Source organism: Bombina bombina, chromosome 1, assembly GCF_027579735.1.
Source record: "Bombina bombina isolate aBomBom1 chromosome 1, aBomBom1.pri, whole genome shotgun sequence".
Lineage (NCBI taxonomy): Eukaryota > Metazoa > Chordata > Amphibia > Anura > Bombinatoridae > Bombina > Bombina bombina.
Window position 1 is genome coordinate 170,610,718 of NC_069499.1, and position 18,647 is coordinate 170,629,364.

Sequence of the window (18,647 nt, forward strand, 5' to 3'; positions counted from 1 at the left end):
TACCAGTTTGTAGCTCTTCCCTTCGGGTTAGCTACGGCCCCGAGAATTTTTACAAAGGTTCTGGGCTCGCTTCTGGCGGTACTAAGACCGCGAGGCATATCGGTGGCTCCGTACTTAGACGACATTCTGATACAAGCGTCAAGTTTTCAAAATGCAAAGTCTCATACAGAGATAGTTCTAGCATTTCTGAGGTCGCATGGGTGGAAAGTGAACATGGAAAAGAGTTCTCTGTTACCACTCACAAGGGTTCCCTTTCTAGGGACTCTTATAGATTCTGTAGAGATGAAGATTTACCTGACGGAGTCCAGGTTATCAAAAATCCTAAATGCTTGCCGTGTCCTTCATTCCATTCCAAGCCCATCAGTAGCTCAGTGCGTGGAAGTAATCGGCTTAATGGTCGCGGCAATGGACATAGTGCCATTTGCGCGCCTGCATCTCAGACCGCTGCAATTATGCATGCTGAGTCAGTGGAATGGGGATTACTCAGATCTGTCCCCTTTACTAAATCTGGACCAGGAGACCAGAGATTCTCTTATCTGGTGGTTGTCTCGGATTCATCTGTCCAAGGGAATGACTTTTGGCAGACCAGATTGGACGATTGTAACAACAGATGCCAGCCTTCTAGGCTGGGGCGCAGTCTGGAATTCCCTGAAGGCTCAGGGATCATGGACTCAGGAGGAGAAACTCCTTCCAATAAACATTCTGGAATTAAGAGCGATATTCAATGCTCTTCTAGCTTGGCCTCAGTTAGCAACACTGAGGTTCATCAGATTTCAGTCGGACAACATCACGACTGTGGCTTACATCAATCATCAAGGGGGAACCAGGAGTTCCCTAGCGATGTTAGAAGTCTCAAAGATAATTCGCTGGGCAGAGTCTCACTTTTGCCATCTGTCAGCGATCTACATCCCAGGCGTGGAGAACTGGGAGGCGGACTTTCTAAGCCGCCAGACCTTTCACCCGGGGGAGTGGGAACTTCACCCGGAGGTATTTGCTCAACTGATTCTTCGTTGGGGCGAACCGGAACTGGATCTCATGGCTTCTCGCCAGAATGCCAAGCTTCCTCGTTACGGATCCAGGTCCAGGGACCCGGCAGCGGTGCTGGTAGATGCACTAGCAGCCCCTTGGGTTTTCAACATGGCTTATGTGTTCCCACCGTTTCTGTTGCTGCCTCGTCTGATTGCCAGGATCAAACAGGAGAGAGCATTGGAGATTCTGATAGCGCCTGCGTGGCCACGCAGGACCTGGTATGCAGACCTAGTGGACATGTCGTCCTGTCCACCATGGTCTCTGCCTCTGAGGCAGGACCTTCTACTTCAGGGTCATTTCAACCATCCAAGCCTATTTTCTCTGAGGCTGACTGCATGGAGATTGAACGCTTGATTCTATCAAAGCGTGGTTTCTCGGAGTCGGTTATTGATACATTGATACAGGCTCGGAAACCGGTTACCAGAAAAATTTACCATAAGATATGGCGTAAATATTTACATTGGTGTGAATCCAAGAGTTACTCATGGAGTAAGGTTAGGATTCCTAGGATATTGTCTTTTCTACAAGAGGGTTTAGAAAAGGGTTTATCCGCTAGTTCGTTAAAGGGACAGATTTCTGCTCTGTCTATTCTTTTTCACAAACGTCTGGCAGAGAACCCAGACGTCCAGGCTTTTTGTCAGGCTTTGGCTAGGATTAAGCCTGTGTTTAAAACTGTTGCTCCCCCGTGGAGCTTAAACTTGGTTCTTAAAGTTCTTCAGGGTGTTCCGTTTGAACCCCTTCATTCCATTGATATTAAGCTTTTATCTTGGAAAGTTCTGTTTTTGATGGCTATTTCCTCGGCTCGGAGAGTCTCTGAGTTATCTGCCTTACATTGTGACTCTCCTTATCTGATTTTTCATTCAGACAAGGTAGTTTTGCGTACTAAACCTGGGTTTTTACCTAAGGTTGTTTCTAATAGGAATATCAATCAGGAGATTGTTGTTCCATCATTATGTCCTAACCCTTCTTCAAAGAAGGAACGTCTTTTGCATAATCTGGACGTAGTCCGTGCCCTGAAGTTCTACTTACAGGCAACTAAGGATTTTCGACAAACTTCTTCTCTGTTTGTCGTTTATTCTGGACAGAGGAGAGGTCAAAAGGCTTCGGCCACCTCTCTCTCTTTTTGGCTTCGTAGCATAATACGTTTAGCGTATGAGACTGATGGACAGCAGCCCCCTGAAAGAATTACAGCTCATTCCACTAGAGCTGTGGCTTCCACCTGGGCCTTTAAGAATGAGGCCTCTGTTGAACAGATTTGCAAGGCTGCAACTTGGTCTTCACTTCATACCTTTTCAAAATTTTACAAATTTGACACTTTTGCTTCTTCGGAGGCTGTTTTTGGGAGAAAGGTTCTACAGGCAGTGGTTCCTTCTGTTTAAAGTTCCTGCCTTGTCCCTCCCATCATCCGTGTACTTTAGCTTTGGTATTGGTATCCCATAAGTAATGGATGACCCGTGGACTGAACACACTTAACAAGAGAAAACATAATTTATGCTTACCTGATAAATTTATTTCTCTTGTAGTGTGTTCAGTCCACGGCCCGCCCTGTCTTTTTTTGAGGCAGTTCTAAATTTTAATTAAAACTCCAGTCACCACTGCACCATATAGTTTCTCCTTTCTCGTCTTGTTTCGGTCGAATGACTGGATATGACATGTGAGGGGTGGAGCTATATAGCAGCTCTGCTTGGGTGATCCTCTTGCAACTTCCTGTTGGGAAGGAGAATATATCCCATAAGTAATGGATGACCCGTGGACTGAACACACTACAAGAGAAATAAATTTAGTCCTTTACTCTTCAGGTGAAAAAATTGCCAACAGGTGTATGGTTTAGTGGTCACTCACTGCTATGTTTACATCGATCCTGTGCAGCAGAAGACTGGAAAGAACAGATAAATGATTGTTGAATGATTTTAAAACAATAGAGCTTGATTGTACATAATGTTTCAAACATATAAATATATATCTCAGTAGGCGTAGTACTGAATAAGGTCACAAAGGCATTTGCCTGCTCTAAGTGCTTATTGTATAATTTGCTTTGGTTTTGATTTCTATATTTTCACTTTTAGGAAAAGCACATATTGAAGTTAAGCAGTAAGGCCATTTTTTATGGTCCCGTAATTTGACAAGGCCCTTTATAGGGAGATTTAAACTTGGAGGGATTATATATGGCCTAACTGAGACAAGAGTTAACAATAGCCTTTTAAGTGATTTCCAGTACTACTCCAAACGTCATCATGCATAAAAATGATTAATAATTAATAACATTCTGTAGTCTAATAGTATTTGTAACAAGCTTTAATAGGTTGTATTTAGTGAATTACTTCTGTAAGGCCACTAGGAAAGTATATGTTTACTTTACTATGTGCCTAGAGTCCCCTAATAATATTATTTGGCTCATAGTTGTGTGCCACAAATGGTGTTAAATGTAAAACAGTGGATGGAAAATTACTCTAACATGAGAATTGTCAATACTAAGGAAAAAGGTTCTGTTATATGATACTCTGGGGGAATACTAGTATATGTTAGCTACCTTACCTGTTGTGAATAGCAACGTGGGGTAAGGAATTAGGACTATTAGATGAGCATGATAAAAAATGTTTAATGTTTATCTAATTACAGTAGATAAGCTAAAAGAAAAATAATCAAACTATTATTGAAAGAGGGATAAATCTAACTATACCTATACTAAGAACATTGTATATTTTATATATATGTCTCTTAATTATTTCTTCTAGTTGCTATCTTTTCTCTAGTCTGAGATTTTCTATCTTTGGTCAGGGGATTTAAGATCTAGAGTGGCTTGGATGAATGGAGAAAGGGTGTCCTGTTCACTCAATGTATAGATTGACATCATATCTTTTGTTCATGCCTTGTGGTGCCCTAGTTTGCAGCATGAAGATCCAATATACTTCTCTTTTGGATAATGTTTTATTCCGATCTCCTCCCAGAGGATTTTTTATTATATGTTCAATTGCTTTGAATGTAAAATGGGTTAGTTTTTGTGAGTGTGTGTGGAAATGTTTGGCCACTGGTGTTCTGGGGAATTCTTCCTCTATGGATAGGAGATGTTCCCTTATGCGGTCTTTTAGGGGGCGTGTAGTAATACCAACATATTGTTGTTGGCAGTATGAGCATGTAATCAAATAAATTATGTATGTTGATGTACAGTCCATCCTAGTGGTGATGGGGTATGTTTTGTTGGTTTGTGAGGAAGTGAATGTTAGGCACTTATCAGTATGTTTACAGCTTTTACATGGTATACGGCCATGTAGTTAGGTTGCGGCGACATTGGGGGAGGGAGATTAGGGGTTAATAAATATAATGTAGGTGTCGGCGATGTTGGGGGCAGCAGATTAGGGGTTCATAAGTATAATATAGGTGGCAGTGGTGTCCGGAGCTGCAGATTAGGGGTTAATAAGTTTAATGTAGATGTTTGGGGCGGCAGATTAGGGGTTAATAAGTGTAAGATTAGGGGTGTTTAGACTCGAGGTTCATGTTAGGGTGTTAGGTGTAAACATAAAATGTATTTCCCCATAGGAATCAATGGGGCTGTGTTAAGGAGTTTTACGCTGCTTTTTTGCAGGTGTTAGGCTTTTTTTCAGCCGGCTTTCCCCGTTGATTCCTATGGGGAAATCGTGCACGAGCACGTACAACCAGCTCACCGCTGACTTAAGCAGCGCTGTTATTGAAGTGCGGTAAGGAGCTAAATTTTGCTCAACGCTCACTTCTTGCCTTGTAACGCTGGGTTTGTAAAAACCCGTAATACCAGCGCTGTAGGTAAGTGAGCGGTGAGAGAAAACTGCTCGTTAGCACCACACAGCTCATAACGAAAAACTTGTAATCTAGCCATATATTTCTTTTAAATATTTTATATTTAAGCAAATTCATTCATTTTGCTATGTGTTTTAACCCCTGCAAATATTTATTCAAAATTGTGTTCCTGTGCCACTCAAAATTAGATTACTTTTTTAAAGCAAATAAGACACGCAACGTTTTGGGAACTCCTTCCCTTAGTCATGCAATAAAAATTGTGGTACACAACCTCCTTATATAACCCTCAGCCACCAGTTGGCGATAGAGGGATATTTACAAATGTAACTGTTATTAACCAGATTCACACTAGTCAGTTTATCTCAAATCACAGAATGGGACCACAATACTACAAACTGATACTAAATAAGCAAATGCAAAATGTAATTACAGAATTGTTATCAACAATAATCATAATTACAAAATAAATGTAACCTTAAAGCATGAAAAAATCTAGCTGCAAAGTAATTTACACCCTATATTACAGGGAGGGCCATAGACCATTCAAAAAATGGCCACTCCATTTTTTACATCGTTAAGTTATTACCTATAGGGTGTGGTGGTGTCCCTACGTGGTGTGCAGTGGCCTTATTCTCACCTGGAACAGAATGGATATGATCTAGGAGTGCAGCTTTAACTTTGGGACCAATGGTTTAAAGGGACATTGTACTGTAAAATAGGTTTCCTCTTAATGTGTTTCCAATTATTTGTTTTAGTAGCTGCAGAATATAAAATGATGGGAAAATGTATTTTTGTGCATGGAATATCTATTTTATAGCTGTTTTTGCTGATTGAAGTCTATCCATTGTTATCAAGAATATGCCTATATACATATATTAGGGGTTTACTCACTTTTGTTGCAAACGGTTTACACATTAATGGCTGTGTGTTGAGTTATTTTGAGGGGACAGCAAATTTACACTGTTATACAGGCTATACAACAACTACTTTACATTGTAGCAAAGTGTCATTTCTGTTCAGTGTTATCACATGAAAAGATATAATAAAATATTTACAAAAATGTGAGGGGTGTACTCACTTTTGTGAGACACTGTAAATGGGCTGCGCCTGTTAAAATAGCGGTCCTCCTAAGCTTATCTCCCTCTATATATACATTAAGGCCTCATTATCTTATCTCTTTCTCTTTACACAATGGGCAATACTTAAGGCTTGGTATTCAATACTTTGCCGCTCAGGCGAGATATTCTAACTCTCGTCGGTACGTTTCAAATCAATAGTTTCAAATGACAAAATAAAGGTAAATTAGCTATTTGTAAACAATTGAATACAATCCAGCAGGTAAAATAGATTATTTGGGGTGTTAAAGGAGAGAGAACAAAATGACAGTACACTGTCCCTTTAAATTTAATTGGTTGGAGCCTTTTTTCAAATTTGACACATTTTTTTATTATATACGTGTTTGTTCTAACAGTACACTTGATAATGCACTATGGTTGGTACCTTTTTTTCTAATTTTGTAAGTATTTGAGCACTGCCTATTTATTTTTTATTGTTTAGTTGTGTTTAGCTTCTTCGAAAGTTTATTTTTTGTCCTTATAGGTTACTACTACATAACTATTGTTTTTCTACCCTCCACAGAATAAATATCTGTGCCGACTGCAGGAAATCAAGGCTGTCGTTGAATCCTCTGAATTTTTTAGACAACATGAGGTGAGCAATGAGTTAAACAATTTCCCAGCAAAGTGATAGTTGCAGTAATATGTCAGCACCAAATGAAATTGAGCTAACTCCAATCTAAATAAAATATAGTGCACTTTAAATTAACCAGTTGCCTCTCTGAGAGCCTTACAATATATTGCTACTCAAAGAAGTGCAGGTGTAACTAGTAGATCTCTCTAGATCAGGGGTTTTCCCTGACAGGCCAGATTTTCAGATGATTATTTCACCTGTGGGAACAGATTTGAAAACCCCTGCTCTACCAGATTAAGCTAACAAAACTTTAACATTTAACTGTCCCTAAAACAACAATTTGCACCCAAAGTAACTGAATCCTCAATTACTTTAATATTTTAAATATAATATTTCAAATCAAAACTGAACTGACACACGCCCGGAAGAAGCCTTTCCCAAGAGGTGAAACGATCGTTGGCATATGCTTCTAACTAAGGAAGAAACTTAGTGTCCACTACTGGTTCATGCTGAACATTCCTTATAGGTATTTCCTATACTGCCTGCTTATTTGCGTCTGAGGTGGGAGAAGGCATTGGGTAATCTTACCCAAAATCTCTGCAACTTTGTTAGGCAGGGGCGACCCTGTTGCCTGGTTGCGTTCAAGATTAAGCACACTCCAATCACCTTAATACGCAAGCGGCACCCCCCACCCCCCCCTCCGGATTTATCAATCAACAGTCCTCATCTGTGACAGCCCTTTGTGAGAACAGGTGTCGGCTCTACATCCCGACTTCTCTGCTGTTTGAATTGTTCTAGTAATACTGGCTGCCGACCGCATAAGAGATATTGCTACTCCTCTAGGGCTCTCATAATTGGATTACGGGACATTTAATTACATCTTTTGGAACCATTGAACAGCCTTTAAGGGCGGGACTCACTCCTGTTCCTCCAATAGAGGACCTGAAATCGGTAGAACAAGGAGGACTCTCTCACTCAGACGACTGCATTTGGACTATCTGCTACAAATGAGTATATCTTCTTTGTCCGCAATAGCTCTCGTTTTCACTTGAGTCTTTGGAGCTAAGTATTTCTTTGCTGTATCTAATGCTTTTTAGTCTGTATAATAAGTGGCTAAGTTGTATATATCTCCTTATGTAAGAATGTTTATACAGAACATACACTTAACATTATTGTAAATTGTTTTTCACTGACCAATAGAGTTTTTTGTTCACTAAATAATTGGATATACCTCCATAAGTGATTAAAACTGGTCTTATATGTGACAAGAGTGCTGTTTGGGATCTCTTTTTCTCTTTTTAATATCCAAAACTGAACTTATATTGGAAGTATTTATTTGCATGATTGTGGGCATCAGTCTGATAAATCAATAGCACACTTGTATATACTGTAGATCAGGGGTCAACAAATCTGTTTAAAATTTAGAAGCCAGTAACAATATTTAGGAGTCAAGCACACTTTTAGGAACCAGACAGTGGTATTGTATTACAAACATACACAAAGTTCTGGTTGTGAAAAATTAATGTGTATAAAAAAATAAAGTCAATAAAGGCACCAGTTATAATAAATGGGTATGGCGAAACCACGCCAGTTATAGTCCGTACAATTGCAGCTCAATGAAGGCAAAGCAAAAAACAGTCACCCAAAACAAGCTTGATATGTACAAAGGCTCACCTCCTCTTCATGGGAATAAAGTGCTCCCGTTGTCAGCCATTAGATCTCTGGTTCCAGCAAAACCTGATTGCCACAGGGAACCATCAGAGGCAAATACCTCCAGAGACCAGTCCCAGGACGTCAGCACATATTACTGTGCTCCCCTCCTGGCGTAGGTCAATCTTGGGTAGACTCAGGTCAGTGCAAAGGGAAGTAGCAGCCACTTACTCGTGGTATCCTGAAGACAGCTTCGGGCAAAACTGTGTATATCTGTAGAATGAAGGCTTGTGGGCAGGATGTAGAACGGACAATAAACCCCAATGATAACTCCACGGTGCCTTGAGATCCGGTACGAGTAATTCCTGTAAGGGTAGGAGACCCCCCGTAGTCTTTAATACTCAATGAATACAAAAGAAGGGATACAGGAACTCCATAGGTATGATGAATAAAAAACAGTCTTTATTCCAAACTATTAAAATTGAACACAGGTACAGGTAATGACTGGTCTTGCACGTTTCGGCGGACTGCCGTAATCATAGACCAACAAACAAATGTCAATTGACAGCTTAAAAGGGTTACAAGTGAATATCATTGGTTAAATGATGATTGAACACCTGCTGTACCTATACACATAATAGACTCTCTGCTCGCTGTGAAAATAAATCTATGTGGATACAAAAGAGTAAAATATATACAATATGTGCCCAAATATCCATATACAGTATTACAAAAGATAAATGTTGTATTTAAATAGCTACTTATATTGATCTGTAAAACAAGATGCCAGCAATGGCATACAATGGAACAAAGTGAAGACTAATTATACAGGGATAATTGACTGGGAGATAAAATATTACCCAGTGTGAGGTTCTTAGAGTAAACACATTTACACCCATTTTCCACAACTTTGTTCAAGGATTTATCTCCATAAAGTATAGGAAAATACTTATTAATTATTTTACAGATAGAAGAATATTCTATAGAATATTGGGTAATAAATAAAGGTGTATCATCTCTATTTTTATTTTTAGTCTTGCTCCTTACATGTTTGGAACTCTTTACATCGTCAATTTTGTCCACAGTTTTGGTGTGCTATTGAACGCATTTCCAACCTAAATAGAGGAGGAGACAGATTTAAAGTTTTGTCTAGGCAGAAAGCGTTTTGGATTTTTAAGTTGTCAACTCAGGTGCCTAATGGTTTCAACTCTGAATTCGATCTTATCAATTATTGGAAATGAAACACTATGCATTTAAGAAGGTTCATTATCTGCATTGCTTTGTTTCTAGCTATTTATTATTTGTATTTGTGAGCCCTGTATAATTCGTCTTCACTTTGTTCCATTGTATGCCATTGCTATATATATTTCTGGTATCTTGTTTTACAGATCAATATAAGTAGCTATTTAAATACAACATTTATCTTTTGTAATACTGTATATGGATATTTGGGCACATATTGTATATATTTTACTCTTTTGTGTCCACATAGGTTTATTTTAACAGCGAGCGGAGAGTCTATTATGTGTATAGGTACAGCAGGTGTTCAATCATCATTTAACCAATGATATTCATTTGTAACCCTTTTAAGCTGTCAATTGACGTTTGTTTGTTAGGTCTATAATTGCGGCAGTCCGCCGAAATGCGTAAGACCAGTCACCTGTACCTGTGTTCAATTTTAATAGTTTGGAATAAAGACTGTTTTTTATTCATCATACCTATGGAGTTCCTGTATCCCTTCTTTTGTATTCAGTGGTATTGTATATATATATAGATGGAGAATACACCAAAAAGTTAGGAGCCAGGGGTAAAATTCTAGGCGCCAGTGGCTCAGAGGCTCCAGCGTTTGACGAGCCCTGCTGTAAATAGTCCATTCTTTATGGTCTTCCTTTTTTGGAAAAATTATAGACCCTGGAAAATCAGCATAATGTTTACGGTCTATAATAAAGGGTCACCTGGGAAACTAGAGTTGTTGCTTTTAATGTAAACAATCTTAAAGGTCAATTTTTATTTATGTGTATGCAAAGCTAATTGACATGTGAAACTTAAGATAAGATAGTCAACAACATATAAACAAACATACTTTAGGCTATTCAGTGTGTATATTCCTGGGCTGCAAAACAATACACATTTTTAACACATTTAGTGCTTAGCTCTTAAAAAAAAATATATATATATATACACACACACACTATGCACATGTAAAAACTCCCTTTGCCTTTTATGGTCTAACATTAAATAACCACTAAATACAGTAAAATTGCATAATCAATAAATGCATAATAAAAAAAATTTAAAAAAACTTCTGTACCCCTGCATTATGTGACAGCCATCAGCCAATCACAAAGTCCATATAAATATATAGTGAATCCTTGCACATGCTCAGTAGGATCTGGTGTCTCAGAAACTGTGCATATTAAAAGATTGTGCACATTTTTATAATGGAAGTGATATGAAAATGTGTTTAAAATTGCTTGCTCTGTCTGAATCTTGAAAGTTTAATTTTGACTCTAGTGTCACTTTAAAGGGATATCAACCCCAAAATGTTTATTCTATTGTCAAATGTGCTTTGTTCCCATGATATTCTGTGTTGAAGAGATACCTAGGTATGCATCTGGAGCACTACATGCCAGAGAAATAGTGCTGCCATCTAGTGCTCTTGCAAATGGATAACAGTCTTGAAAAACTGCTGCCCCCTACACCGCCGCCACCTACATTATGTTATTAACCCCTAATCTGCCCCCCCTACACCGCCGCCACCTACATTATGTTATTAACCCCTAATCTGCCCCCCCTACACCACCACCACCTACATTATGTTATTAACCCCTAATCTGCCCCCCCTACACCGCCGCCACCTACATTATGTTATTAACCCCTAATCTGCCCCCCCCTACACCGCCGACACCTACATTATGTTATTAACCCATAATCTGCCATCCCCAACATCGCCGCCACCTACATTATGTTATTAACCCATAATCTGCCCCCCCTACACCGCCGCCACCTACATTATGTTATTAACCCATAATCTGCCCCCCCTACACCGCCGCCACCTACATTATGTTATTAACCCCTAATCTGCCCCCCTACACCGCCGCCACCTACATTATGTTATTAACCCCTAATCTGCCATCCCCAACATCGCCGCCACTATATTAAATTTATTAACCCCTAAACCTAAGCCTAACCCTAACACCCCCTAACTTAAATCTAATTTAAATAAATATAAATAAAATTCCAATCATTAACTACATTAATCCTATTTAAAACTAAATACTTACCTATAAAATAAACCCTAAGCTAGCTACAATATAACTAATCGTTACATTGTCGCTAGCTTAGGGTTTATTTTTATTTTACAGGCAAGTTTTTATTTATTTTAACTAGGTAGAATAGTTATTAAATAGTTATTAACTATTAAATAACTACCTAGCTAAAATAAATACAACAGTACCTGTAAAATAAAACCTAACCTAAGTTACAATTACACCTAACACTACACTATAATTAAATAAATTAACTAAATTAAATACAATTAACTAAATTAAATACAATAACCTAAATTAAATTATCTAAAGTACAAAAAAACACTAAATTACAAAAATTAATAAACAAATTACAGAAATTTAAACTAATTACACCTAATCTAATAGCCCTATCAAAATAAAAAAGCCCCCCCAAAATAAAAAAAAACCCTAGCCTAAACTAACTTACCAATAGCCCTTAAAAGGGCCTTTTGCGTAGCTTTGCCCCAAAGTAATCAGCTCTTTTACCTGTAAAAAAAATACAAACAACCCCCCCAACAGTAAAACCCACCACCCACACAACCAACCCCCCAAATAAAATACTAACTAAAAAAACCTAAGCTCCCCATTGCCCTGAAAAGGGCATTTTGATGGGCACTGCCCTTAAAAGGGCAGTTAGTTCTTTTGCAGCCCAAAGCCCTAACCTAAAAATAAAACCCACCCAATACACCTTTAAAAAAACCTAACACTAACCCCCTGAAGATCGACTTACCGGGAGACGTCTTCATCCAAGCCCTGACACCGGGGCAATGGGGAGCTTAGGTTTTTTTAGTTAGTATTTTTTGGGGGGGGGGGTTGGTTGTGTGGGTGGTGGGTTTTACTGATGGGGAGTTGTTTGTATTTTTTTTTTTACAGGTAAAAGAGCTGATTACTTTGGTGCAATGCCCCGCAAAAGGCCCTTTTAAGGGCTATTGGTAGTTTAGTTTAGGCTAGGGTTTTTTTTTTTTTTTTTTAGGGGCTTTTTTTATTTTGATAGGGCTATTAGCTTAGGTGTAATTAGTTTAAATTTCTGTAATTTGTTTATTATTTTCTGTAATTTAGGGGGGGGGGTTGTAATTTAATTTAGGTTATTGTATTTAATTTAGTTAATTGTATGTAATTTATTTAATTGTATTTAATTGTAGTGTAGTGTTAGGTGTTATTGTAACTTAGGTTAGGTTTTATTTTACAGGTACTTTTGTATTTAATTTAGCTACAGTAGGTAGTTATTAAATAGTTAATAACTATTTAATAACTATTCTACCTAGTTAAAATAAATACAAACTTGCCTGTAAAAAAAAAAAAAAACCTAAGCTAGATACAATGTAACTATTAGTTATATTGTAGCTATCTTAGGGTTTATTTTAAAGGTAAGTATTTAGTTTTAAATAGGAATAATGTAGTTAATGATAGTAATTTTATTTACATTTATTTAAATTAGATTTAAGTTAGGGGGTGTTAGGGTTAGACTTAGGTTTAGGGGTTAATAAATTTAATATAGTGGCGGCGACGTTGGGGACGGCAGTTTAGGGGTTAATAAGTGTTATGTAGGTGGCGGCGGTGTAGGGGGGCAGTTTAGGGGTTAATAAGTATAATGTAGGTGGCGGTGGGCTCCGGGAGTGGCGGTTTAGGGGTTAATAACTTTATTTAGTTGCGGCGGTATTGGGGTAAAACAGTATAGTATAGTGTGGGTGTTTAGTGACAGTATACCAATAAAGCTGGGGAAAAGCCGAAGAGCAGCGAGATCGATGACTGTTAGTTAACAACAGTCCGCTGCTCATCGCCCCGTACTTGGTGCGCGGCTTTTTGACAACTTTTTTGGTAACTTTGGAGAACATATTCAGGTCCTCGGCAGCGATGTTAGGCGAGCGTATTGGTGACGGTGAATGCAAGTAAGTTGACGGGTTGATAAATAGGGGCCATTGACTCAGCACTTGGGCTTATCACCATTTGGTCAGATGTTGTAATCAGCTCTTGATTGTATGCATTTATCCCAGCTGTGTGTGCCATATCTTGTGCTGGGAGCAGGTATATGCTACACTAATTATTTTTAATTTTTTCTTGGTTTTCAATTAGGTGATTGGAAGCTCGTTGCTTTTTGTTCATGACAAGAATGGCAAGGCTAACATTTGGCTGATTGATTTTGGAAAAACAACAGCCCTTCCAGAAGGGCAGACACTGAACCATTGCATACACTGGGAAGAAGGGAACAGAGAAGATGGCTACCTTTATGGATTTGGCAATCTAATTGATATCTTATCTGGTATTGCATCCTGATAAGTCACAAGAACCTAAGCAATTGATCACTACACTAGGATTTTTTATCTAAAATTTTGCTGCCAATTACTTTGGGAATACAACCATGGGATTTAAATTATGGTGATGGAACTGAGGATAATTTATGAGACAGATTTGCATATGTACATTGTTTTATACAGTCAAGTAATACAGTATGTCTGTAGTCACCAACAAACATTCTACATCAAATCGAAGTGTTGGTCCTCTCAGTGACAAACCCAAATTAATTTAACCATATGCTACACACAGGTCTGATGAGTTCACTTTTCACCTATGACTTGTTGGGAATACCGATATGCTTTAAACATGAAGACTACATGTCATTTTGCTGCATCAACCCCCGAGGGACTGCACATTCCTACCAATATTTAGCACTGTGTAATTCTGAATAGTAGACCTATGGTGACTGCTTGACACTCCATATTACATATTGATTAACTAAATCTTGTGATCATTATTTTATCTTTACCTTCAGGTTATTTGTGCACAAAATATACTTAAAAACGTTCAGCCTACAGTTCAACTTTAGCAGTTTTTGGTAATGGCTTATTGTATTTTTATATGAAGATTTATGAATAGAAGCTGGATACAAAGTATATTTTTCTATGAAGGTTTGTGAGCATACAAAAGGTTACAAATTAACTTTTAGAGTGTGTGTGTATTGATATACACACACACACACATATATATAATAAAAAAAAAAACACTCATCAGGTCTAAAACTAAATATGCAATTTAAAAAATGTCCAAACAATCTAAGCACCAAAACCAAGGTGATATTTTGTTTTTGTATTTGTAAAAAATATGCATGTGAATTACTGAAAACTTGTATGTATATATGGAAGAAGGGTTTAAAAGCTATATGTAGGCCAATTAATTCAGATTTTTTTAACAAGGTAATATAAAGCAAAAATCAGTCCATCTTTATAACTCACTACACGATATGAAACAAAGCATATGTAAATATTGCTTATGAACATTATTGTTATTTATTAGAGCCGTGCAAAAGCTAAATGGTTTTATGTCAATGTTTTAAATATTTTTTCTTGTGTTTAACCGAGAAACAAGAGCAAACTGTTTCCTTACATGAGCAAATTAATTCAGAAAGTGCATTAAACTGATGAAATTTGATATACAAATTAATCAGGACTATAATGTTTATTTATAAGCAGTAAGCTGCTACCATGCTGAAATTTTCTGCTTAACCCTTTCGTGACAGGGTTAAAGTGTCTACATCGGAACACCTGTTCCGATGTAGACAAATTGAAACTACGCGATCGTGCATACGATCGCGAGATTTCAATTATTGGATCGCATCTGGGGGGCGTCCCTACAACCCTAGGAACGCCCTCCAGACCGCGATCAAGTCCTTGAAGCGCAGAAGGCTTCAGGACAGCCGTTTGATATGACGTTCTATTCCGTCATAACGGCTTTAAAGCCCAGTGTAAATATGACGGAATAGAACGGCATAACGGCGTTAAAAGGTTAATGTTCGCTTAAAAATAAAAAGAAGATTCCAGAAATTTAAGTAAACATTTCATGCAAAGAAATAATAAAACAAGTCTTATAATTCTGGTTAATGAATTTGCAGACATTCATGTCTCTTTTTATTGCACAAATAGTACATAGGCCTAGTAAAAAGACCAATGTGTATTATCTACATTATTATGAACATAACATCTGACAGCAAGCCCACAACATGTGAATACGGCAGCATTCTAGAGTGAATTTATCTTTGCAGAACATTTGCATACCAGACTCACATCTATTATTACGTTTTTTTACGGTATTCTTTTACGGCAAATTAAGATGTTTAACAAACCTCCATCGTCTGGATCAGAACAAAAAGACTTCATATAAATTCTATATTTTGTTTAGTGTCTGTTTCCTTTAATAACTTTTTGGTTAGTTAACCGGTTTTAGGAAACTTGAGGTCATATTTCCTATGAAATTGAATTGTCTAATGTGAAGTACACCATACCTAGAAGACAAGTGTTTTCTTACATTACTGTACTTTGTTTTTTTATTGTGAAGAACTGCTATACTGTAACACTGTAATGTTCGGTTCTTTACTATAACTACAAATGGATTTGAAATATATACACACACAAAGGGAATATATGGTGAGCAATTTACATAATGCATTTTTTTTATTTAATCTGTGAGTTTTTCTAAACAGCTATAAACAAAAATATTTTACCAAAGGGATTTATGGGATTTAAGGAAGAAATAGTGCCTTGTGTCAATTTTGTAACTGTATTCAAATAAAAATATAATTGCCTAGAAATGTAATAAATATTGTTGTTCTAGAACATCTCTTCTGACAAATAGGTTGAAGGGCAACCAAACCACATGGATTTCAAGTAGATCCTCGACAAACTATTGCGCAAGTGTGCAATTGTAGCCTAAAAATAAATATCTTAAAAAAATAACTCGGCTCTATTGCACTTAAGGAATATTAAAGGATAAGATTTTCTGTACTGATTTAGATAGAGCATGCAATTTTAAGCAACTTTCTAATTTACTCCTATTATCAATTTTTCTTCATTCTCTTGCGATCTTTATTTAAAAAGCAGGAATGTAAAGCTTAGGAGCCAGCCCATTTTTGGTTCAGAACCCTGGGTTACACTTGCTTATTGGTGGATAAATGTAACCACCAATAAGCAAGCACTATCCAGGGTGCTGAACCTAAAATAGGCTTGCTCTTAAGCTTTCCTGCTACATTCCTGCTTTTTAAATAAAGATAGCAAGAGAACAAAGAAAAAATGTCTGAATCATGAAAAAAAATGGGTTTAGTGTCCCTTTAATTGCATCATGACTGCTATTTTGTGCCTTTTTAGAAAAAAGAATAATTAAAGGAAATCCAAAAGATTGCATTTACTGACACTTTGCTTCCAATTGTCATTGAATGCAAAGTTTCATCAATTAGTGCCCGGTTTTTAAAAATACTATTAAAAAACAAGGTTACAAGGAAACTTTACATTGCACCATATTTGTAGAAATACTTAACTTTTACTTCTCCAAAGCCGGATCGCTGATCCCCCGCCTGCTTCTTCCTGCTGTACTTACACAGCAATGAAGATACCGGCTTCCTCCAATCACAGCAGGGCATCAAAAGAAGGGTGCTCTGGGGTGGAAGCCATGATTGAAGGAAGCCGGTTTCGTCATTTCTGACGTAATTATAGAGGAGCTGAGGCGGGGGATCGGCGATACGGCTTTGGAGAAGTAAAAGGTATTTCTACAAATACGGTGCAATGTAAAGTTTCATCAATGAAAGTGCCCGTTTTTAATAGTATTTTGAAAAACCGGCACTAATTGATGAAACTTTACATTCACTTTAATTGAGGTTTCACTTTTAGTGCAATGTATCAGTTTTGTGTTCTCACAAACAACTGAAAGGTTATATTGGAAATCAGGAGGTGCTTTGGACATCGGAATAATCTAGTTTGTACATTGTAGTGCACCTGTTAATTTTCTTTTACATGTGGATATAATAAATTTGCACCATGATGTAAGATTTAGATGTTTGATTTTGCAACAATTTTATAATTTTTTCATAATAATAAAAAAAGGAAGCTGGTAAACCTGAACTTATAAACATTACACATATACTATTAGAAATATAAATGTTGAAATATTTCAGATGAATGTTCTAGTAGACATTTATGTTCCTTTAACTACAATGAGGGGACAATATTATTACTTTAAATAACAAAACCTTTGAAGTATTCATTCTAAAATGCACGTCGCTACTGATTTTTTTAATACAATTGTGCTTCTTACCATTAATATCACAGTAATGTTTAATTTGTTTTCAATGTTTCCACACAAGAGAATACTCTGTCAATTTTGAAAAATATACTAAAGCACATAATTGTTTATCTACTAAGGTCCATATGAAATGCATCACCTGTAAAGATGTTCAACAATAAAATTCTGCAATGATTATACTTGCAATGTATGTAGATTTATTGACACAGTGAACCTTGTCAAGTAACATCTATGTGTATTAAAGAGACAGTCAAAACCAGAATTTTTGTTTTAAAAGATAGATAATCCATTAATTACCAATTCCCCAGTTTTGCATAACCAACCCAGTTATAATAATACACATTTCTCCAACATTGGTGTGTCCGGTCCACGGCGTCATCCATTACTTGTGGGAATATTCTCTTCCCCAACAGGAAATGGCAAAGACCACAGCAAAAGCTGTCCATATAGCCCCTCCTCAGGCTCCGCCCCCCAGTCATTTTCTTTGCCGCTCTGAACAAGTAGCATCTCCACGGAGATGGTGAAGAGTATGTGGTGTTTAATTGTAGTTTTTTATTCTGCTATCAAGAATTTGTTATTTTAAAATAGTGCCGGTTTGTACTATTTACTCTAAAACAGAAAGGGATGAAGAGTTCTGTTTAAAAGAGGAGTATGATTTTAGCAGCAGTAACTAAAATCAATTGCTGTTCCCACGCAGGACTGTTGAGCCCAGAGAACTTCAGTTGGGGGGAACAGTTAGCAGACTTTTCTGCTTAAGGTATGACTAGTCCATTTTCTAACAAGACTGTGTAATGCTAGAAGACTGTCATTTTCCCTCTTGGGGATCGGTAAGCCATTTTCTTAGACTCTTAACAGAATGAAGGCTTATTATGGGCTATACACTGGTTGACACTCTTATGGGCTAAATCGATTGCTTTATTTAAGTTTTTTATGAAATCTAGAGGTGATTTATAAAACTTTTATGGAGGGGGAACGTTTTTAGGCGCCAGGCAGTTGTTTAGACACCTTTCCAGTCAGGAAGGGCCTTTCACTATAGTAGGCAGAGCCTCATTTTCGCGCCATAATTGCTCAGTTTCTTTTGGATGCAGTGCATGCAGCTGCATGTGAGAGGGTCTGGTGATCATTGAAAACGTTCCTGGAAGGCTTAATTTG

General features: G+C 37.4%; 1 protein-coding gene across 1 annotated transcript in view; it reads left to right on the plus strand.

Annotated features, from left to right (window-relative positions):
• ITPKA (inositol-trisphosphate 3-kinase A) overlaps positions 1-17,674 on the plus strand; it is a 233,895-nt gene extending 216,221 nt beyond the window's left edge. Inside the window, exons 6-7 of the mRNA XM_053697718.1 lie at positions 6,439-6,510; positions 13,503-17,674. Of these exons, the coding sequence (XP_053553693.1) occupies positions 6,439-6,510; positions 13,503-13,703 (273 nt within the window). The 3' untranslated portion in view covers positions 13,704-17,674. The remainder of the gene's footprint in view (positions 1-6,438; positions 6,511-13,502) is intronic.
• Positions 17,675-18,647: the final 973 nt, after the last annotated feature.